The sequence below is a fragment of the Neopsephotus bourkii genome, unplaced genomic scaffold (assembly GCF_033783945.1).
Source record: "Neopsephotus bourkii isolate Nb327-2 ecotype Australia unplaced genomic scaffold, CSIRO-AGI_Nbou_v1 NB_547, whole genome shotgun sequence".
In the NCBI taxonomy this organism is placed as follows: Eukaryota; Metazoa; Chordata; class Aves; order Psittaciformes; family Psittacidae; genus Neopsephotus; species Neopsephotus bourkii.
The window spans coordinates 924,774-947,732 of record NW_026901048.1 but is presented as its reverse complement, the minus strand read 5'-3'; the positions used below and the strand labels follow the sequence as shown (position 1 = coordinate 947,732).

At 39.8% G+C, this 22,959-nt stretch overlaps 1 protein-coding gene across 1 annotated transcript in view; it reads right to left on the bottom strand.

Moving 5' to 3' along the window:
* The window catches only part of PTPN13 (protein tyrosine phosphatase non-receptor type 13), a 120,597-nt gene that overhangs the window by 1,786 nt on the left and 95,852 nt on the right, over window positions 1-22,959 (bottom strand). The window contains exons 25-46 of the mRNA XM_061350944.1: window positions 22,187-22,330; window positions 20,411-20,504; window positions 19,520-19,605; window positions 18,497-18,659; window positions 17,415-17,629; window positions 17,229-17,327; window positions 15,433-15,776; window positions 15,079-15,253; window positions 12,275-12,433; window positions 11,426-11,597; window positions 11,112-11,322; window positions 10,345-10,415; window positions 9,288-9,349; window positions 8,468-8,624; window positions 7,985-8,155; window positions 6,764-6,846; window positions 5,474-5,529; window positions 4,372-4,475; window positions 3,091-3,239; window positions 2,381-2,471; window positions 1,354-1,691; window positions 628-843 (exon numbers count right to left, since the gene is read on the bottom strand). Coding sequence (XP_061206928.1) covers window positions 628-843; window positions 1,354-1,691; window positions 2,381-2,471; window positions 3,091-3,239; window positions 4,372-4,475; window positions 5,474-5,529; window positions 6,764-6,846; window positions 7,985-8,155; window positions 8,468-8,624; window positions 9,288-9,349; window positions 10,345-10,415; window positions 11,112-11,322; window positions 11,426-11,597; window positions 12,275-12,433; window positions 15,079-15,253; window positions 15,433-15,776; window positions 17,229-17,327; window positions 17,415-17,629; window positions 18,497-18,659; window positions 19,520-19,605; window positions 20,411-20,504; window positions 22,187-22,330 — 3,360 coding nt within the window. The remainder of the gene's footprint in view (window positions 1-627; window positions 844-1,353; window positions 1,692-2,380; window positions 2,472-3,090; window positions 3,240-4,371; window positions 4,476-5,473; window positions 5,530-6,763; window positions 6,847-7,984; window positions 8,156-8,467; window positions 8,625-9,287; window positions 9,350-10,344; window positions 10,416-11,111; window positions 11,323-11,425; window positions 11,598-12,274; window positions 12,434-15,078; window positions 15,254-15,432; window positions 15,777-17,228; window positions 17,328-17,414; window positions 17,630-18,496; window positions 18,660-19,519; window positions 19,606-20,410; window positions 20,505-22,186; window positions 22,331-22,959) is intronic.

Genomic DNA, 22,959 nt, shown 5'->3' with positions numbered 1-22,959 from the left:
CTGTGGATCACCCTAAAATACATATCCCTGGTTGTGCTGGAAAAGTTAATTTACATACCCTCATCTCCAGCTGAGATGTCTGTACATGGAGTTTTTGATTCAGTTGGTTGGTTGATTTCTAGCTGCCCTCCAACAGTTCATGGATCTCTGACCAACTGAGTGCTGCAACTCTCAGCTCTAGCACCATTTAACACAATACTTCCACTGAGTACATCCAGCCAGGCAAGGCAGGCATTTTAGCTTTTCCTTCAATTGCCCAAGTCATCATGGCAACACACTGTTGTTCCCAAGCCATACACCAGAAGTCTGCCATGGCAGGAGATATTCTTGCAACATGAACTCTGATATCTCAGGTGGCATCTATCAATGTTGGATTGCTGAGTTGTCAAACAAGACCAACAAGAAGATTCCCTGAGCCAAGGACCAGCAGAAGGCTGAGCACCCCACCCCCTGGATCACCAACAAAGAAGCATTTCACAAGTACTGCTCTTGCATCCTGATTGAAGTTCCATTAAGATTCACTACTCTGAAAAGCTTAGCATATTCTTTAAACAATTGGACAGATCCAATGGAACACATTTCCTGCAAGTCAAAAGCATAGCTTAGCCCATTCTCTTGGGTACTCACATCGAGGTCTCTGCTGATTAACCCTAGAATGACATCTATACAAATAAGGGTCCCCGACCGTCCAATGCCTGCACTGCAGTGAGTTATGATAGGTCCTGATTTGTGGACATGACGCATGTAGGAGATGAAAGTAAGCAGGTCATCTGGTTGAGAAGGGGTGTCATGGTCAGGCCAGGCAATGAAGTTCAGATGGGAAATGTGCCGTACTTCACCTGTCTAACATTTAAAAAAAAACCAAAATGTAACACATGGGAAGAATAAAACCCCAAAGGTAAGTCCTCAAAGGAAACAGTCTCAGAAGTATTTGCCTAATGAAGGTGTTCTGTAGTTCCATAAAGCAAGAGAAACAGTGACCTAAACTGAAAATAACTAGCCAATAGTTAAATAATATAAGGAACAGTGTGCAGACTGAGATGATCACACAAAGGAATGACCCAGCCAGATTGCAGTGAATTTCATATCCCTATAAATGTTTATGTGGCCAAAGGCACCTAAGAAGCCAACATTTAGAGTCTTATTAGCATAATGAAATCTCCTGATCCAGCTGCTTCTATAAAGGTCACAGAATAACACAAGCTGCAATGAGGAAATGTTGACTAGTAATGATCGCTGGACAAAAAGGAGAAGCCCCAAGTTACCCCTTGATCAGACACTGCAACTGAAAGCAGGCAAGCCAGAAGTATGAGGATAAAATTGCCAACACTCTGAGCATGCAGATTCACTTACCTGAATCTCTTCTAGCTCCAGCACTCTAATGATGAAGCCCTTGAGCTGCTGGAGTCTTACAAGAGCAAGCCGTAGTCTATCATTTATCATGGTGGTTTTATTGAGTACATCTGGCCAGTAACGCTGGCATTTTATCTTTTCTCCTTCAACCTCCTGAGTCATCATGGCAATCACAGTACAGTTTTGCTCCCAAACCATCTGCCAGAAATCTGCTACAGTTGTGGGGAGAGGTCCTTGACATGCAATGTAAACAAACTCTTCATTCCCCACTGGCATGCGAATGAAGCTGGCGTTGATGTATCCACCTTCAGTCCCAAGGGGCACTCTAGTGGTATCATCTGCAATTCCCACACAACAAAAATACCTTCATGCTATGCATGCACATAATTAGACTTTCAAACGATAGAGATGCAGAGCCTTACACACTCACATAGTACTTATCTCCACAGATGCTTCCTGATCTTATTAAAAAAAAAAGATTAAAAATCACTACAATATTTGCTTTAGGATACTTCTCTTTAAGTAAAGAAAAAAATAGCTAGGGGAGAAATCTAGATCGGGAGACAGGCAGGATACCTGCAGCACCTCTGAAACTGAGGTTGAATACTTCTCATTCAGAACATTTGTCAGTTCTTGTTTCTCCACACATCTCCCACCTAACAAACAGAATTCTGTTGCAGGAAATTTACTGACAATAGTATACATGTCTGGTTTTCCAATTTCACATGGATAAAAATGAAAAAAATCTTGTCTGGCTCCATATGTATACAATGTTTAAGACATAGAATCTGCTGAAACACCTGAAGAATCTGTCAACATCCATCCCAGCCTACTACAGTAGCTTACTGTTAACTTACCTTAAACTGCTTTACAACTGCTTGCTTTAAATGTGTGGAAAATAAGTAGCAGACAAATTTTTTCCTCTCTTAGTAGCACAACTAGGACATGCCACTTCTAACCTAATTCATCTGATCAGACAGGTGATAATGAAATATCAACAGTGAACTTCAGATTAGTTAGGACTTACAAGGAAGTATGTTTTTATATCTGTTCTTCTTCCTGTTCTCCTTGGCTTGTCCAATCAAACACTGATCCAAAGGTTTCAACTCCTGAAGGTTCTGTAAAGAAGCAATTACATATACATTAGAAAGTGCTGAATGGTAATAAGTGTAAAGAGTAGTTCTGTAACCAAGTACTTAACAGACAGAATCATTAAGAAATAAATAATCCTAATGTAGAGGTGAATAATAATTCAGTCACAGGAAGGAATCTCATTTCATATAGCTAAGATAATGAAAAAACCCCACCCTATTATCCAGTAAATAATTTCTCATTCTCTCAAAAAATACTGTGTAACAAAGAATCATAGAACAGTTAGGGTTGGAAAGGACCTTAAGATCATCTATGGTTGATTTAAGACTCTTTTCACATTCTGCAGGTAGATTTCACAGCATTTACCTTGTCTCTGCCTGTTAACATCATTTTCTCTTGGTAATTTACCAGAAGAAAGAATGATGTAAACACACTTTTGAATTGAATTCCTAGTTCAACCTAATCTTACTTCTTAGCAGTTACAGGGTGGGGGGGGGAAGGGAGAGAAGTTTTTGGTAAAAGGAGTCTTTTAATCCCTTTACAGCTGCCAATTAAAGAGCTGTGGTATTTAAAGCAGTGATGAGTCAACCATTCTAACTGCTTCATACTAGAAAACAGGACTTTAAAGGACAAGTAGCTACTCACTTCAATCTCTTTAGAAGGGACTCCCTGTTCCAGCAATCCACGCAACATTCTGATCACTGCCTTCAGTTTAGCTCCTGAGTACTTGCCACCAGGGAGCACATTCACAGTAGGGAGTGCAGAGATCTCGTCATTTGTCACTAAAGGGAAATCTAGCAGAACAGCAGGACTGATTGATATAAATACAAATACAAATAGCTAAAACTAGGGAAACCGTAGTGCAGTGTTGGATTTCCTTGTTGCTGTTCCCCACTGTACTACCAGTTTTCTCTAGATTGCCTCAATACACCAGAGAGAATCCAAAGATACCCTCTCAGTTTGACAAGCAAAACCACATTAACTAACAAAATCAGCACGATGCAAAATCAGCTTTGATAAATCCAGGAACCAAAGAGACTATTTTCCTGAACTTCCAATAAACACACTGAAACAAAGTTCAAACATATTTTAAACACAGGTTCTTCACACAAACTACAAAACTGATAAATGCACACAGGGGTTAATTCAGAACTCTTCACTTAAATATAACAGCCCGTGACTTTGTTTTTAGCACTTACATTCAACATGTCTTTCAAGAGGTAATTGTTAGATGGGTTAAATCTATCTTTTTTTTTTCCAATAAAGCTTGCTTTGTATGAGGCCTTCATTGTTTCTCTGAAGTACAACAAAATTGATAAACTGAGAGTCTCTCTGGTATCACAATTAAAAATATCCTTAATTTAGACTTAGTCTGAAGGTTTACACAGATTATCCTTTTTTTTCTTTTAATGAATACAGATAAAAGACAGCTGTATAAGAATTTCAGGAACTGACTTTACTAATGCCATCCCAAGAAGACTAGATTCTGCCAAACACATCAAATTCAGTAGCATTCCACTCTGCCACATTGAGCAGCAGTGGAAGAATAAGAGTCATGACAAAGAAAATATATTGCCTAATTTGAGAATGGAGTATGCAGAGCACATGATATATCAATCTGATCACAGTCAAATATCTATAGTTACAGCATTTCTGAGATAGATGCTATGGAAGAAAGCATCTCAGCTGGTTTCAACTCTACTACAAGTATAGGTGTAATGTTGCCAATGCTTGTTCCTATCAACTCTTGCACATTTATTATGCAAAGCTGTAAAGATCCTTTCCAGTGGGCTGCTGAGCTGTTAAGATTTCCCACCACATGTGTCTTTACACCTTCAAAACAGGACATTTTAAAATTCACTTCTGGCATTTTCTCTATTTAACGTGATCCTCAAATTTCCACTGATGATTTGTTAAAGTTCTTGCCTTTATTTACATGTTCCTGGCTGACTGATTCAATTGGCAGTTCATCACTTCCCCATGTGATTTCATCTTCATCTGCTTGACTCAACGGAGGTTGTGGAGTTGACCTGTAAGAAGACAAGTTATGGAAGTAAAAAGAGATCACCTAGAAAAATACCAATACATTTGCAACCTAATAAAACAATCAGGAAGACAGGAATCTGGTAACAGCTATCACTGCAATTACGTTCTATCATTGCAATTACTTTTCAAAGGCTAAGCAGAGAAATGCTCCATCCCTGGCAGTGCTCAAGTCTGGACAGAGCCTTGGGCAACCTGGTCTAGTGTGAGGTGTCTCTGCCTGTGGCATGGGGCTGGTACTAGATAATCTTAAGGTCCTTTCCAACCCAAACCGTTCTGTGATTCTGTGAAAGAACACCCAAAAGCAGGTTTGGACCATTCACATAATCCACTACCTGTACAGTAGGATATATATCTTCCATTGCAATTTCACTAGCTTTGCTGAGGATGATAAACGTATTAAGTATTTTAGGTCATAATGATGCTGCTTGTGCCAAGCCTCAACCCAAAACTTCCTAAAAACAACATCATAATATAAAAAGAAGTATATACACTTTAAGCTTTCTATGTAAAAAAGTAAGCTCTAAATACTCAAATGGGAACAGGTGGACCAGTGGAACTATGCAGTTTAGTTTCTGTGCTCTAAAACCAGAAGAAATAATATTAATGAAGCTTGTAAACCTTCAAACTGAAGACAGCATTGTTTGAACATTTTCTTCACATGCAAGTACCAAATTGCTAGTACAATGCAAATTAAGTTATTTGGTGCCATTTGAACACAGCCCAGTTACTTGTTATAACCACATATCAAAGGAATAAATAAAACCACATAAATAAACCACATAAAGCTGACTAATATTCCCACAAATTATAATCTTTGAAATAACAAGACTAGACAGAGAGCAATGCAACAAGGCTTCACACACAGATACTTCACTGGGTTTGCTTTTAGTTTGAGTTGGTTGTTTTTTTTATAACATATCTCTCTTCAGAGTTTCAGACTTCACAGGTTTGCTTTCAAGCAACACTAGTAAAGAAATCTTACCTTTCTGGCGTAGCTTTTACTTCACAGTAGTCTTCACATCCATTTACATGTATTAGCTAGTGGCAGAAATATTTCAAAACACATTAAAGGACAGAGTTATAACACTCACCCACTGTAAATTTTAAACAATTAATAATTACATGGGCTATTTCTGAAGGGTACTAAGTTCAAAGCAGCACATAATGACAGACTTTCCCCTTTTAGACATCTCATTAACCCAAAATAAGAGAGGACAAGAACACTGAATGATTGGAAAGAGGCATTACTGTAACAAGGCCAAAAAGCTGCCTTAAAATCATTCCTGATTCACAGCAGCAGTAGAGCCATCTACATTTTCTCCAGTTTACTTTGTTTCTAATATTAAAAACCTCTTTATGGGGTAAGTTTGATAGTGAAAACTTCTGCTTTCTCACAAGCCACCACTCCTATATACAGCAGAACAGGGCTTTACCTCTAAATGTATTTGGAGGAAGGCGTATTTCTATATACGCCTTCCTCAACAGATGATGAAGACTCAGCAGAGAAGGCAGCATTTTGACCCTCCCCTTGCAAAAAAAAAACCCAAACAACAAACCTCTACAAAACCATTTATACTTATTAAGCCAGCTTGCAAGTTTCCACTGCCATACTCAGAAAATTTTACTTGTTGGCCTCCTAGAGCACACCAATACAGAGCCAGATACTTGATCTGACTCTCAGCTTTAGCAGCTGGACAGAGAGATGCAATAGCCAGTATGTGCTGGACAGACAGCGTTCTGCTGATCTCAAATATTGAGATGAAACCCAGGCATCTAGCGACAGATGTAAAACAGCACATGCAATGTAGGATAAACCCCATATAGATGTCGTTCAAATTAATGAACAGATCCTAGCAAAAAGTAGGAGGAAAAGAAATCTCCAATTTAGATTTTGGACACCTAAGTCTGCACAGCATTCATTGTGACTACTTCTCTTCCCTGAGCAGGAATCAAGCAAATCTTTCAGATTAAATGCCAAAAATAACATTAACAAGGTAGTTTATTCTAGCCCTTTATTGAAAAAAAAATATGAGAAACAGTATAAAATAACACTATGCTTTGTTCTCTTATATAATTAATTTACGGTAATCTTATACAATTAAAAAATGTTTGTACACCATTTACAACTACTATTGACAAAGATGTTTTAAATTAAAAGACATGCAAAGTTATTTCCACAAGTTCTATGCCAATAAGGAAAACAATAAATCAAAACAGCATCTGAGAAAGCAAAATCAGCAGACAAATGTCTGCCAGCTTCTTGGTATCCCACCTCTGAAAAATCTTCAGGCAAAGATGACCCATCACAGTCTGTGTCTTCAGACTTATCTTCTGTCAGCTTTCCATTCATCTCTGCTGGAACAGGAAAATCAGGAGATACAGCATAAACTCACCCAAAGATGCCCAGGAGTCACCTTGTCATAGATATAAATCCTGTTAAACCTGCCTGGCACTACACAGGAAATATAGGTACCAGAATAACCAAGAAACATCTGTTAAGTGCCTTTGCTAACAGTGTGCTGGAAAAGAGGTCCAACTGGATAGAATGATCAGACTTTAGGCTCCTTTCTTTTCTGACTGGAATATCTGTCATTCCTTATGAAGTGGTTTGCATAGCTAACAGAATATCTGTGCCGCAACATAAAGGATGAACAGCCTAGTGCTAAGAAGTGATCAGATTCCCATGTCAGTAATGTTTCTTCCATTCAGTTACATTTAGACCAGCAGTAGGTCTAAACCAGCATTCTACCTGCTCTTTGTATTAACAAGACCTAATTAAGGTGTGCCGGATAAAATATGACTTGTATGTGTCTGCTACAGTAGTTCTCTGCTGCTGTATCTTACATATTCAATTCATCTTCAGTTGCAAAAGCCAGATCCTGCCTACAGGAAATTGGAAGTAGTGGAGCTCCAATAATATTCCCCAGCTGAGCTCACTTTTGGATCATGCCTACATAGCGTGAGACCACAAAGGAACTACAAAATCCTGCTCCATGCTAAATTTTAGTTAATAACAACTGGAGCTGAGAAGCTGGAACAATGGATATGAAAGGTGTACAGAAGCAGGTTCTGAAAACAGTAGTCTTTCTAAAAGAGCAGGTTGGCAATTTTTTTTTTTGTTTTGAGAGATCTCAACACATTTCCAAGTTGTGCTATCAGTAATCAATGAAACGTTGAAAAGCTTCAGCATTTCAACATGTCTTCAACTGCAGAATAGCACGAACTCCACTGAAAAGACAACTCTTGTATGGCACTAATTTTCCCAGATTACTTAGAGCAAAATCCAGATCTGTCAAACCAGAGCTTGCCTTATTAAACTGCAACTGAAGTTCACCGGAATCAGCAACCATTTGTCTGTATTTTACTTGGGAAACTTTCAGTTCACATGTCAATTAAGTGTAAACTCTCCTTCCTGCCAAATCAATTTATTTGGCACCTTGTTTCAAGAAGCATTTTGCTGTCAATGATATGCCTTTTTAATGGCTTATGTTACCTGGCAAGTGATCTTCTGATGTGGCCTTCTTGAGATGTAGAAGACTCTGAGCCTCTGAGGTTGCATTATTACGATTTAAGAGGTTCTGGGCTTCCTCATCTACAACATCCAACAGATACTGGACAACTTCATTGTGATCATCCTCATCATAATACTCATCATCTGGAACCTCTGTTTTTAAAGAGAACAGTATAAAAGGACAGATTTTCCTAATATAGGATGTTTTCTCAGAAAAAATAGAGGCAGACATCATTGCATTATTTCTAACTTTTATCATGGCTTTCCTTCATTTCTCTCTTACACAGAATACAGTCTCCAACATCAGCTAATTTCTCTGAAGCTGAGCATGCAACTTGGAGATGATCTTCTAAAACTGACTGCCAGTCTAACATTGACTTATTTCAGCATATTCAACAATGCCTTGACTCACTTGCATGTATACACTAAAGGCTGATTAATGCTGTCCCCCATCTCATTTCTTACCTGATCTGTCACTCTGTTCAGAAAAGTCTGCTATCTGATTGGTAAAGCCAACGGAAGGTGCATCTCCAGATCCCGAGAGATTCATTAGTCCTTTTGAGTGATGGATGTTGCTTTCTGTATTTGTCTGGGAAGGCCCCAGGAAGACATTGCCATTTATCTAAGAAAGCAAAGAACAATACAAATTAACCCTTAAAAAGTCTGGAAGTTTGTTGATGCAGCAAGGAAGCCTTAAAATGTTCACTGCTCTGCTTAGCAACAAATGCAAAACCCTATTCTCATCTGAGATAGCTGGGTGATGGGCAGGCAAATTTAATGTGTGTTAGAAGTTGCACATGAAAAGAATAAAAAAAATTAAGGGCAACTAAAAAAAACCCCACGTGTATTAAACATTACATTAACAGAGGCATTTAACATTATTATAAAGTCTACAAAGCACATTCAGGCTTCAACACTTTTGGTCCCACAACACACTATTTCTCAGGAAAAAAATAAGTGGCAGGGGAGAGAGGGGGGTAGGAAAACAATCTAGTGAATGTAACATGCAAACATCTCCAGAAACTGTGAACTGAATGGAGTTTTGCGGATCAGAGCCTTGTTCTTCTCATAAGACCCTGTGTCTTCTGATAAAGCAGTCCCAAAGAAGGAGAAGATCAATTAAAAAACCTGCCATATTTATTATGATCAGTGCTTATTCACATCAACTGACAAACCCACTGACAGTGGGCTTGTATCCTTCCATTCATGGATTGATTTATTTATTTTTAAAATTTTGGTAAAGTAGGTTTTCTAATGGCAGTAGGCACAATAAAGTAATATTTACCTTGGGCTCATGAGCATCAGTTGTCTTTTCTGTTTTATCACAGGAATCACTATAGGAACAACCTAAACAAAAATGAAAAAAAAAAAAAAAAAAAAAAAACCAAAACCAATAATTTCACAGCAACCTTACCACAGAAATTAAATTAGCCCAAAACAATTATTTTTATTAAAGAAACAACATATTTAATGTTATGTTATGAAATGAATAACATTTCTGCTTGGCTGCTGGACACTGCCAAACTTATGTCTGATGGACACTGCCAAACTTATGTCTGATGGACTATACTTTGTAACAGTTTTATGAATGTTAGATTCGACACATGTTATGAATGCTTTTGCAAATAATCAATGCTAAGGAAAAGAGAAATGTTGATAAACAGCTTAACAACATACCGTGAAAACAAGGCATGATTTCTCTTCCCTCGAAATGTACAAAACACAAGCCCACGGTCACCTGTTACTAACTTTTGGGGGTTATTTTTTGTTTAACATCACCTGACATCTGGGTCCTTGTTCAAAGGTACCTTTCACTTGCTAAAGGTACTATGATATCAGAGAACTACTGACTATTCTAAATATCCCATTACTAGTATAATAAATGAGACAAAATTGTTAGGGTGGTGAGGCACTGGAATGGGTTGCCCAGGGAAATTGTAAATGCTCCATCCCTGACGGTGTTCAAGGCCAGGTTGAGCAGAGCCTTGGGTGACATGGTTTAGTGGGAGGTGTCCCTGCCCATGGCAGGGGGTTTGGAACTTGATGATCTTAAGGTCCTTTCCAACCCTAACTATTTATGATTCTATGAAAATGGAACAAGTAGATGCTATATACCTAGTTACTAGTGAAGTTTTGGGTTTCCATATACATTGTGCTTTTACAAAGGAGAAAACTTGTAGATGAAATAACTGAAACCTAAAAATAACCTTTTATCTTGTCATGAACATGTGCATGACAAGTCATCTACAGGAAGGCAGTTTTAAGTGGAGGGCCCGTATCAGTTTGTTCATTTTTATTAATGTGTGCAATTCACCTGCATTAAGTAAGCAAGCAAATCTTACCATTAGCTTTCACTGGCCATGGATTTGAGCTATCAGGGCTTTTGGATTTTGGAAGCACTGCATGACCATCTCTATAAAAAGAAATGTTAACAGAATTTTTTATTAAAAAAATCATGGTAATAATCAGATATTGATGTAAGTATGTACTACTGTTACAACTGCTGATCATGATTTAAGTCACCTGTGGTGTATTTTGAAAATGGTATTTTGAACACTTGCACTCGATAGCTGGAATACACCCTTGTCTTCCAGAGAAATAAAAAGCACAGCAAATGCTTTTTAAGTACCATTCTGCTCCACTGAAGCACAACTGTGAACAGAGCTGCACACATGCCTAGCTGTGGGACATACCATAAACTCCCTTCAGCAATCTTGTCACATTGTCATACTTGTATTTCTTTTGTCTAAGTGCTATCAAATTAAGCCTTTCAGAAGGTGCATGCCTTTGTTCCTTAACCACATGTGACTCAAAGTTGTCCTTTTCATGTAATCCCTGTATTTTGAACACTTGCACTCAATAGCTGGAATACACCCTTGTCTTCCAGAGAAATAAAAAGCACAGCAAATGCTTTTTAAGTACCATTCTGCTCCACTGAAGCACAACTGTGAACAGAGACCCTTTCTGTGGCATCAGTCCTCAACAGCATGCTACCTAGTACCACTCTTGTGAATTAGTTGTCATACTAGGAACATGTTTTGCCCATATACTTCTAAAAGCCTGCAATCAAATTAAAGAGTACAGGGATGCATTTGCTTCCAAAACATACCTGGTCACTTTAAGCACTACTTTTGGAAGGTATGTTTCCAGCATTCTTTTGGCTTCTTTCAGAGTCATCCCTTGTGTGCTTACTCCATTAATATAATGGATAATATCTAGTGCACGGAGACTCTCCTCTCTGGCAGCAACCGATCCGGGGAGAATGTCGCTGATATACACAACTTGGTAAAGGCTGTCATGACCTCCTGATAACAACAAACCTTTGCAAGAAACAAGGGGCAGAGGAGGAAATCAGGTTTATTCTTTGTAACTGAAGGGAAAAAAAATTGCTTTAGAGCAAAAACCAGTATACTACTGTGTTACCTAGCTCCTCTTCATGGCACGTTAGTGTGATATCAGGCAGTAAATGAGGCAGCACTGGCATCTTCGGTAGCTCCAAAACACGCCCTAGCACTAATCTGACAGTCTTTGGGGCAGTGCGAAGAAAGTTTACTGCATCGGTGTGACTCATGTTAGTGACATCAATGTCATTAACCTGGGAAAATTAAAAGCAACACAGATCTCCATGTTAGGTTCTGAGTAAAACAGTTAGCATAGGGTAGATTCAGACTAGATATAAGGAAGAAGTTTTTTATTATGAGGGTGGTGCAACACTGGAATAGGTTGATCTGAGAGGTGGCAGATGCCCCATTTCTGGAAACATTCAAGGTCAGGTTGGATAAAGCACTAAGCGCCTGATCTATTTAGATATCCCTACTAACTGCAGTGAGGTTGGACTAGATGACCTTTAAAAGTCCCTTCCAACCCAAACTATTTCATGATTCTATGATGAACATCTGTACTACATGATACGTACCCAGTAAACCCTTAAGTCTCTTAAATTTTATTTCTGAACAATAAGCTAGCCATAAATGTATTTAACCAAGAACTCCTCTGCATACCTGGGCAACCATCTTATTTAATCAATTAATGTTTTTCTCTTTAAACCATTTTTTGCTGTCATGAATAGTAGCTGCACACATGCCTAGCTGTGGGACATACCATAAACTCCCTTCAGCAATCTTGTCACATTGTCATACTTGTATTTCTTTTGTCTAAAGTGCTATCAAATTAAGCCTCTCAGAAGGTGCATGCCTTTGTTCCTTAACCACATTTGACTCAAAGCTGTCCTTTTCATGTAATCCCTGTATCTGAAAACATTAATCATCTCACTTTTATCAGTCGGTCTCCAGGTCGTAGTCTCCCATCACTTTTGGCAGGATCCTGAACAATGTCATGAATATAGCAGCCAACATTATCGCTACCTTTGGTCACTGTAAAACCCAGACTGCCCTTTTCTGACTTTGTCATAGTGACTCGAAGCTCTACTTCCTAGGAGAAGAAAAGAGCACTTTAAATAGACAAACAGAAGCAATTGAACACTTCACTGAATTTAAAACAGTTAGAAATAGAAAATGGTTCTACCTATTGGTTTAAGTGGAACACAAGCTTCGACTGTACCAATATATGTCTTAGCAGGCTCAACTTAGCTGCTTCTAATGAATTCAGATGGACTGCTGTTTTGCATGGAGCTAACCTCGGGCCAAAGGTTTATAATCTAAAAGTAGTGAAGGCACTCACCAAACCCATCACCTTATTTTACCCTCAACTAGCTGCTATATATAAAAATGGCTCTGTGTTTTTCAAGTAAGACATCACATCAGGAATTCACATCAGGAAATCACATCAATCAGGAAGAGTCTCACCTCTGTGCCTTGCAAAATCTTGGAGCAGATTCTCCTGGAAGGCATGCTAAGGCACGTGAAAAACAACGAGGTGCTTGGTGACAGCCAGCATGGCTTCATTAAGGGGAAATCCTGCCTGACCAATTTGGTGGCCTTCTGTGATGGGGCTACAGAACTGATGGACAGCGGTAGAGCAGTTGATGTCATCTACCTGGACTTGTGTAAAGCGTTCAACACTGTCCTGCAAGACATCCTTGTCTCTAAATTGGAGAGACACCAATTTGATGAATGGACCACTCGGTGGATAAAGAACTGGCTGGATGGCTGCACGCAAAGAGTTGTGGTCAACGGCTCCATGTCCAGGTGGAGACCAGTAACGAGGGGTGTCCCTCAGGGATCAGTGTTGGGACCGGTCTTGTTCAACATCTTTGTCAGTGACATAGACAGTGGGATTGAGCGCGCCCTCAGCAAGTTTGCCGATGACACCAAGCTGCGTGGTTCGATTGATACGCTGGAGGGAAGGAATGCCATCCAGAGGGACCTTGACACGCTTGTGAGGTGGGCTGATGCCAACCTGATGAAGTTTAACCATGACCAGTGCAAGGTCCTACACCTGGGTCGGAGCAATCCCAGGCACAGCTACAGGTTGGGCAGAGAAGAGATTCAGAACAGCCCTGAGGGGAAGGACTTGGGAGTGTCGGTCGATGAGAATCTGAACATGAGCCAGCTTCAGTGTGCGCTTGCATCCCAGAAAGCCAACCGTATCCTGGGCTGCGTCAAAAGGAGCGTGACCAGCAGGTCGAAGGAGGTGATCCTGCCCCTCTACTCTGCCCTCATGAGACCTCACTGGGAGTACTGTGGGCAGTTCTGGTGTCCTCAACATCAAAAGGACATGGAACTGTTGGAACAAGTCCAGAGGAGGGCCACGAGGATGATCAGGGGACTGGAGCACCTCCCATATGAAGACAGGCTGAGAAAATTGGGTCTGTTCAGAAGGCTACGTGGAGACCTGATAGCAGCCTTCCAGTATCTGAAGGGGGCCTATAGGGATGCTGGGGAGGGACTCTTCATTAGGGACTGTAGTGATAGAACAAGGGGTAACAGGTTCAGACTTAAACAGGGGAAGTTTAGATTGGAAATAAGGAAGAAGTTCTTTACTGTTAGGGTGGTGAGGCACTGGAATGGGCTGCCGAAGGAAGTTGTGAATGCTCCATCCCTGGTGGCGTTCGAGGCCAGGCTGGACAGAGCTTTGGGTGATATGGTTTAATGTGAGGTGTCCCTGCCCATGACAGGGGGGTTGAAACTACATGATTTTAAGGTCCTTTCCAACCCTAACTATTCTATGATTCTATGAGTTGCTGAACTGAAGAAAACAGGTGCATGTATTTTCCTACAGTGAAATACAGTACCATAGCTTATCTTGGAACTGAACACATGGGCATGTTTTCCCTATTTTAATTTCCATTAATTTTGATTTGAAAGACATAGATGTGCCTCATTTGCATAGAAACTCATAGAGCACCAGGAAGGTTTGAGAATACCTTCTGAAAAAGGGATTAACGAAAGGACAGTTTCCTGTCAAAATGGAGTATGAGCTAAAGCAGCTTTGTAACCTGAAAGACCTTCACAACTGAGATGTATCAAGGATCAACTTGCATTTTTTTCCATCTGTGAATAGAGTATGTGAGCATATGGTAGCAGAAGTTCCTACTGATACACAAGACATTTCTGGGGTGGCAAGAAGCTATTTCAGAAGAGTCTCAAAAATATGCTGCTTTTTGAAGCAGAACAGAAAGGCTTTGAGACTCATAGATATAAATGCTACAAAGAACAGTCTCCTGATATCCCCGCTGCCCCAGTTTATCTTATGATCTCTGAACAACCACACAAAAAAACTAACAGGGCAGAAGCAAGATATTTGCCATTTAAGCTTTTTCTGAGTACAGATATCAGGGCTGGTTCCATATTTAATGCCAAGTTTTCCAGGCCGAAATGTCATCTGAAATAGACATATACGCATCTACTTATGTACGTATGGATGCCTACAATTTCGCATAGAGAAATATATCAATTCCTCAGGAGTCCAGACAGAAAATGCTTGTGGACATTTGTATGAGCAGCTGCAGTTCACTGGTTACAAATGGCACATGAATGTGCCTACAACTATCCTGTTTGTAAATCAATATGCCTAACTGCTATTCACTCACTTCTGTTGCCAAGGCTAAAACAACTTTCAGATGGCCACATCAGTAAGTACATTTATGACACTGAAAGACAGAAATAGTAAGTTACCGGCTCATATTCTTCAGTGTTTTTTTCCAACTGGCTGAGTAACGAATCCACTTCTCTCAGGTGCGGGGTCAGCTCAGATGCAGTAGTATCGTAACAGTCATTTATTAAAATGGATGTGGTAACATCAGCAACAGTTCTACAGATTGGGATCAGTGGCAAATCCAGTGGCAAATCACTACAGATAAACAGCAAAAACCCCAAGGATCAGCTTGTACAATGTGGCTGTCAACCATAAATGAATATATGGACCAATATTGACTTCATGCAGATTTAAAAAGCAAAATGTAAAAGTCCAATAACCTATTTTTGTAAACACCTTCTTCAATATTACAAGTATCATTATAAACTGTATACCTGTTCTCAAGCTCTGACTTCCTAGAAGCCTCTGGATCAGGATATGAGATGGTGCGAACAGCCTCCTCCTGACCACCTTGTGCTTGTGTCATAACTTCATCTGAAGTTTGGTATAGCGCAGAACTCCAGCCAAGGTCCACTTGTGCTGGCGAGTCTATCACCTCCTCATCACCACTCCTGCTGCTGTCACTGTAGCTGTCTCCTCTAGAGGAAGATTTTAGCCTTTTCTTGCTCAGATCAGTAGTTTCATTTTCATCTGAGCTGTCACCTTGCTCTCCATTTGATGGATCAGAAACTTCTCTGCTGACATCGGGAAATACTTGTTGGGGTGAATGGATGGGAGTCTAAAGAGAGCAAGGACATGAAATTCCAGTTCTGATGACAAAAGAAGTTGGAAAGACTGCATAAAATTGCCAAGCAGTCAGTGGCTCCTTCCATTCAGATGTTGCCCAAACTGTATAATCATATCATAGCGCAGTTTCACTGAGTTCAACACAACTTGGCCAAGATAATACTTGTAAACCCTTGAAACATATACTGCTACAGAACTGCAAATTCATCTAAGGAAAACAAATATTCTCTTGGCTTTAGTACCGGAGCACCTATTGGCAAGATGCCTTTAAACCATGCCCAGCAGTCATATAGGCAATTACCATGAAATCCCTTACAACTAGAATACACTGCTGATGCTTAAAAGACAACTGAAGTCAAATAATTCTCATACAGGAGGGAAACGTGGAACCTTTCTAGCAAAAACCTACATGATGGACTACAAAACCTATGGTAATTTGTGTCCAATGGAGACTGTTCAGTCAAGTTATTGACTCCCATGAGGATGAAGAACAGTTTTGCTAATAATCACAAAATCCCAAGAATGATGTCAGCTAGCAGACACATGAAGTTTAAAAGGTTCATTTATGCTTTTATGGCCAAATTCTTGTGTTCATGAACACACCAATCTGATAACGTTATAAACAAAAATTGCCACTTGTTTATTTTTTCCTCTTCTTTTAATATATGCACTGTCATAGTAAAGTGAGTCCATACTACAAACAGTTTTAATTACAGGACTAATTATTTGTATTACTAGTTTGTTCAGTTGTTTATCTCCTATTTTAACTTCACTTAGGTTTGCATTTGTACATTTAAGTTTGCCATCAGACTTGAATGGTTTTGATTGTTTGAAAATAATACTAAAATAACTTAAACTGAAGATTTGTCTCCCTTAGTTTTACACTTCCCTGTATTATGGAAAGCCTGCTTTTCAGGCAAATTACCTGCTACATTCTTTTTGCTGACACACATTTAATTTCCATGTCTTCTGAAAGTGGCCTTCTTTCAGTTTTGTTATTGGAGCATTTTAAAATATTATTTGGGACACCTTTAATTTCCAGTAAGTAAATATTTTATTTTCCCCTGGATTTACGTGCATCAGAATCAGACAAACTGGTGTTTCACAGAATATTCTTAACATGGGCTACAGAAAGATTGAAATTCTGTTTGAGATCACCTTCAAACCACTGGGCTGCAAAGAAACCTTTGACACAAAATCAGTGAATTAAGCCAATTTCCAGTGTCTTAAGCCACAAAATGAAGCGGGGGCGAAATTAAATAGTAAAGTCCTGCATTCTTTTCACATTTCTGCAAAATGCTTAGTACATGCCTCAGGGATTTACTTTAAGGACCATGTTTCTGTGACCAACCTCCCCATCATTATCCATTTAACTAACCCACCCACCAGAGCTTACAAATAGCCAGTAAAACCCCCCATAAATATCGTATGCCATACACCCTACCAATAAAGAAGGATCGATGTCTGGTAGTATACCAGATGGTGGTCGACAAAGGAGAAGAGAGACTTCTGGGGATGTTCCTCTCAGAGCAGAGATGACTTCCTATGGCCACAATGGGATTTGTTATTGGATGCAGACCCCCAAGACTTGCAAGACTATCACAGCATGTTTCACTACTTAGGTACAAACCTGTTGAGATAAACCCTTTAGGGATGCCCCGTTCACTTTTAGAATGACGTCCCCAATTTCTATTTGCCCACTTTCTGCTGCAGGCTGCCCAGGGAAGAGCTTTTTTACCCTTACAATAGTTGAGCCCAGTTGCTCTGGGGTAAGGTTATCTTCACGGCAGAAACTGAACCCAAGGCCTGAACTGTTCTTCAACAGCTTTACCTCAAACGTGTTATCTGCAAAAGGAACATCAATTTATTATTTCTGACAGCACAATGACCATATAAAAAGTGCCTGGCATTCTTACTCCAGACATAAGATGCACAATCTTCTCCTCACAGGGTTCTTCCACTTTACTAGACACAAGAATTATCTAGAAGATCCGTCCAAGTTAAAGAGGACAAAAAGCTGACTATGACTGCTGGCTTGTCCTGACAGCATCCACACTATACAGAAAGCTAGGGTGTCTCCAAAATACTGTTCCCCAGGAAGCCCACTGAGGAGCCTGTTAAAGCAGAGTGAAACAGCCTTCCCAGCCACTGGTTGGACATTACTAAGAGCAGCAACCAGAGCTCCTGCCAGATAGGATAAATCCCATGCAGGAAGACCAAAAGGTATCTGCAGTGGTTTCCCCATCTGGGTAGACTTTACTTTCACAGGTCTCCAGCAAGAGGTGCTGAAATATGCCAAACTCTAGTCAGCTAAACAAATCTGTTGTCTCTCTTCATCAAGCTCTTGATATTTTCTCTCACCTAGACAGGAACAGCAGGACCTACAGAATCTCTCATTTATTTATAAGTATTTAACCCCACCTTGGCACTCCTTACCAGCACCCCTTTTATTACAACTGTGCCATAGGCCTGTCCTGCAAGACTGGTGAAATTGGGAAAAAACAAGGAACTGTGAGAGAGCAGTTAACAGTAACTAAATACAATTACCAGATGTGAAAGGAAATTTTAAAAGCAAATGGTACAGCACAAAATGGAAGAGACTGCATTATGTGCAGGATCTTGGTATAGATTGGTATAGAAGATCTGAAGAAAAATATTCTGAAAACCAAAGGATGCTTTGAAAGTTCAGACAATTGTCCTATGCAACCTGACCTGCAGTGACAAAGCTGTATTCTTTGGCATTTGTAGTTTTTGTCGCTGGCTTCTCCTGTGGCTCATATTGCCCCACCTGATTCGGAGGTGTGCACTGTGGTGTTACCGGAGCATGAACCTTGGCCACTGAAAGCTGACCTTTTTCCAACAGCAGATGCACCACCTAAAGAGATGAAACATTCTCAACTAGCAACAGTCATGCAGATAGCACAGTCTAGAGTATGTGTTTCTTTCTAATTTGTCAGGGCCCTAAGTTTTACAGGAGCAAACTTTATAGACACTTCTCTCCCCATACAGCTCCCGTTTGCTCCTCATTTTAAGGGCTGTGACAGTCTTCAGAAGACACTAATATCTTGCCAACACAGGGTTTTCTTCCAGTAAGGCTGAGTTGGTTAAGAAGCATCAAAGAAAGTGTCATTTTCACATGCATTAAGGGAATAGAGTTTTACAATGTGAGCATTTTATAAAGTGAGCACAAATAGCAGTCTTTAGCAGCTCTGAATGTGTACATTCACTGGCTATTTCCAGGTGTGCATGTACCTCCACATATGAAGCAGCTGACATAAATAACACTATTAAATGAGGAGGTACCACTGACAGAACCAAGTGCTATCCAAAAAGCCCAAGACCAAATAAAGCTACCGACACAGCATGCAAACACTGCTGCATATATGGAGGCCCTTGTCTCCTCAGTGGTTCCCAAATCTCCTCAGGCAGATTTGGGACCTGTCTGTAGGATGCTGCTACAGCTGCTTTCCAACCCGTGCACCCAGGCTTCCTTCCTATGAAGCCCAGGAACAAGGAAAGTCCAATTCCATGTAGAAATCTGACCCAAACAGAGCCAGAATTTCACTAGGGTGGGCAGCAAGACTCAAGGCCCAGGCAGCCAAGGAGTCTAAGAAAACACACGTAAAGCAACCAGGACACCAGGGAGAAATCCAGTCTTCTCCAGGTTCTTTTACCTCTCTCCATGAGTGAAGATGTGGTTTACTATACATAGGAATAGAATCAGCAGCCACTTACCTGCCCAGTGTTCCTCAGCGTTTCAACAGCTTGCTTATGGGTAGCACCTTCCAAACTAATCCCATTGACAGAGAGCACACGGTCACCTACAAATGATTGACTGATAATTTAAGAAAAAGCAGGCAGAACATAATCTGTAAAACCTACTGATCCATAGAAACCTTCAAGTCTCAGCTAACAAGGACAGTTGTTGAAGGAAATTCTCCTTCCCCTCCACACACCGAGTCAAGAAGAGAACTTTGCCGACTAAACTACATGGCTGAATAGTGAATATACTTTAATATCTCAGTGATATTAAAAGTTTTTCCCAACCTACGCAACAATATGATTCTGTGGGATAACCCCATGTCAAAGTTAGTGTTAACAGCAGAATGACAGTCTGCCACAAAGCTCAGACTCTTTATTAAAAGCACATCTTAAGTCTACGGTGGAAATTCTTACTTCAATAAGGAATGTGGCCTGGCTTTGAAACAAGAAAAGCCATAACAATTACATCAATTTTCTGTATTGAGTTGCCCAGCATGCCATTCAAGAAGGCCACAAGTAATACAAAGTTCTCTCTCCCCACGGCTGGAACAGAGAAATGTTCTCCATTAACACAGGCTGCAGGATTTTTGTACTTTTTTTCCCCCTATTACAGCCTACTTCCGACTTTTCCCTTCCAAAGTCTCAGCAGTTTTCTGTTGGCTCTGCAGTTGCAATATTTAAAATGACAACTGCAAATGCAGTAGCTTAGAAAAACAGCTCCTATTCCCAGTTAAAAAGGTACAATGAAAGAAGGCAAATATAGCTTCTAGCTTCTAGGCCACAGTGTATGGTCAAGTCCATCACAGACAGTTATCTGCTCTTTTTTCACATTAAGAGTCCCAGCTGAAAGAACTTAAATACTACCTTTTTCTATTCTGCCATCTGCTTCAGCTGCTCCCTGGGGAATAACCGCTTTCACATAAATACCACCGTGCCTTATGCTAGTATTTACACCTCCCTAAATGGAAAGCAAAACCAGGATGTTAGTCTTTTTGCAGTTAAAATACTTACTAATCAAACACAGTGTCACACAAGGAAAACTGTACTCAGGAAGCAGTAGGGCTACTAGCATGTAAGAAGAACACCCAAACTTTTAAAACCAAAACAACCCAAAGCATCCTTTTGGAAGTCATGCAATTTATTACGAATTCAGTTGGGGTGGGAAGATTGTAAAAACATGATGCATCACAATGCAAATGCACCTACAACAAATAAATGTTCTTCAGCAGAAGCATGTCTGCATTATGCCAGGTTTTACATGCTTGCATGCATATCAAAGCTCAGGTATGTGTGAGAACACAGCATGCTAAAGCAGAAGATGCATACCCATGCAGTGCTCTACTCCAAACTCACATAATAGGAAACTAAGGAGTGCTGCCTTCTCTCAGCTCACACAAGTTTGAAGGTCTAAGCTGAAAAAATCTGCTCAAGCTCAAATGGCATTGTTTTTGGAGAGCCTTAGCCTTTCTGCTTACTGCAGGGCTAGATGATCTTTAGAGATCCCTTCTAACATGCAGTCAGTCATCCTTTAAGGGAAATCTTTGCACTGGTTGGCATCTTGTAATGTGTTCTACAAAGCCAATGCACGCATACACTAGGTTTGATGCTATTCTATAACCAACTCCTGCTCAACTTTGTTATTCCAGCTGTCTTAAGTTACAAGCTTGACAAAGCAATATGACTTTGGATAGTCTGTGATGCTAAAATAGTAAAGTTTCATGCTGCTCCTTTTACTATACTAGCCATATATATTAAAATAGTGCTAGGATTGTGAATTGCACTCCACCTACGTGTCTAGGCTTATGGCCACATGTGGGTAAAGGCCAACTTATAAACAGCCAGTGAAAGCCGTAAGTTTTGAGCTAATAACTGCTCTTTGCTGTTATAATTTAAGCAATTTTTACTTTTTTAAGTTACTGTGTAGTCTGGTGATCAATCAACCAGACATATCTCTACATTAAAGTACCGAAATATACTTTTGAACACAAGAACAGGAGCAGTGAAAAATGTGTGCATCTCAGTTATAAATCATTCTTTTCTTCTCTGAAGTGCCACTCTGCACCGTGTTGAGCCCTAAACTCCCTTCAAAATTTTATAGCCTGAGGAGAAATGAGTGCATAAAAAAAATATTTTTGTTTCATATTGCAAGAAAGCAGTGTCAGCCAGGTCTTACTTGAATTTAAGTAGTTTTTTTGCTTTCTGCCTTTTATCCAGCAGAGGGAGAGCCCTGAACACGGTATGGGTGTGGATGTGCATAGATACTCATATAAGTCACACTACTGCCTCAACAGCCTGTGATGCCAGTCAGGGAAGGTCTTATTTCTCTCCATTGTAAATCTGCCACATTATTAGGTAGCAAGGGACAAAGACAACCTTGCTTTTTGTACTCAGAAAGCAGCGTCTGTGATAAGATTCTGTTAGGACTTTGGGGCTTCACCATAAAACAACAAACGAGTTACTTAAAAGGGCAGATGACAAGAAAAGGAATATAAAATAGTATTTACTTTTCAGCTTTGGTAAGATTAATCACACAGCAGTAAAACTATATACTTAACAGTGACTCCAGAAAATATGCTTCCTTGTAATATATCAATTTAATGGGTTGCTGGGAGTAGAGAAAAAGAGAAAACATCTAAAAACCTTGTCAAACAGTACCGTGACACTTATTCCCAAGCCGTTATCTTTTTTGGCTAGTTCAACCTCAAAGATATCTCCGGGTTTAAGAAGTGCTGCAGTAACCTTTTTAGAATTCATTTTGTTTGCTGTATTCGCTGAAGAAGATTCCTTTATTAAAAAATAAAAACAAAACAACAACAAAAAAGCAACAAACCAAACAAAAACACAAAACAAAAAGAGAAAATGATTTGCCATTAGTACACAAGTTTATAGTTAAGACCCTAAAGGGTGTGTTTTGAAGTCAGATGTGGCCAAAAGGAGTCCACATGGCAAAGTACCATTTAGTAAGGCTCATAAGGCTCATTGCTTTTAACTGTTCCATTGCTGCCATTGAACAGATTTAGCACAGAAATGCGCTTGGCCTTCAGCAGCTGAGTATTGTCAAAAGTAAGTTAGTCACAGAACATAAAAACTGCAGTTCTTCAGTATTACAGCAGCAGTTTAAGAGTGTTGGATTAATTTGCAGGAGCTGCCACAACTTGACTGAATAACCTCCAGCAGCTAAAAAAAGGAATCACTGCAAGTTAGGAATTAATTTGTAGTACTTGCCATTGTGTTCTTTTGGAAAGGTGAGACAGCAAGCTGTCTCTGTTCAGACAGCATGGTGCACTGCTGAACTTCACTACACAAAAGCAGTTTTCCATGGATTAGATCAATCCCAAAAGACAATGAATTCTGTTGCTACCCATTCCAGGTGCATCACTACTGCTTTAATCTAGGAAAAACTTGGTTTAAAA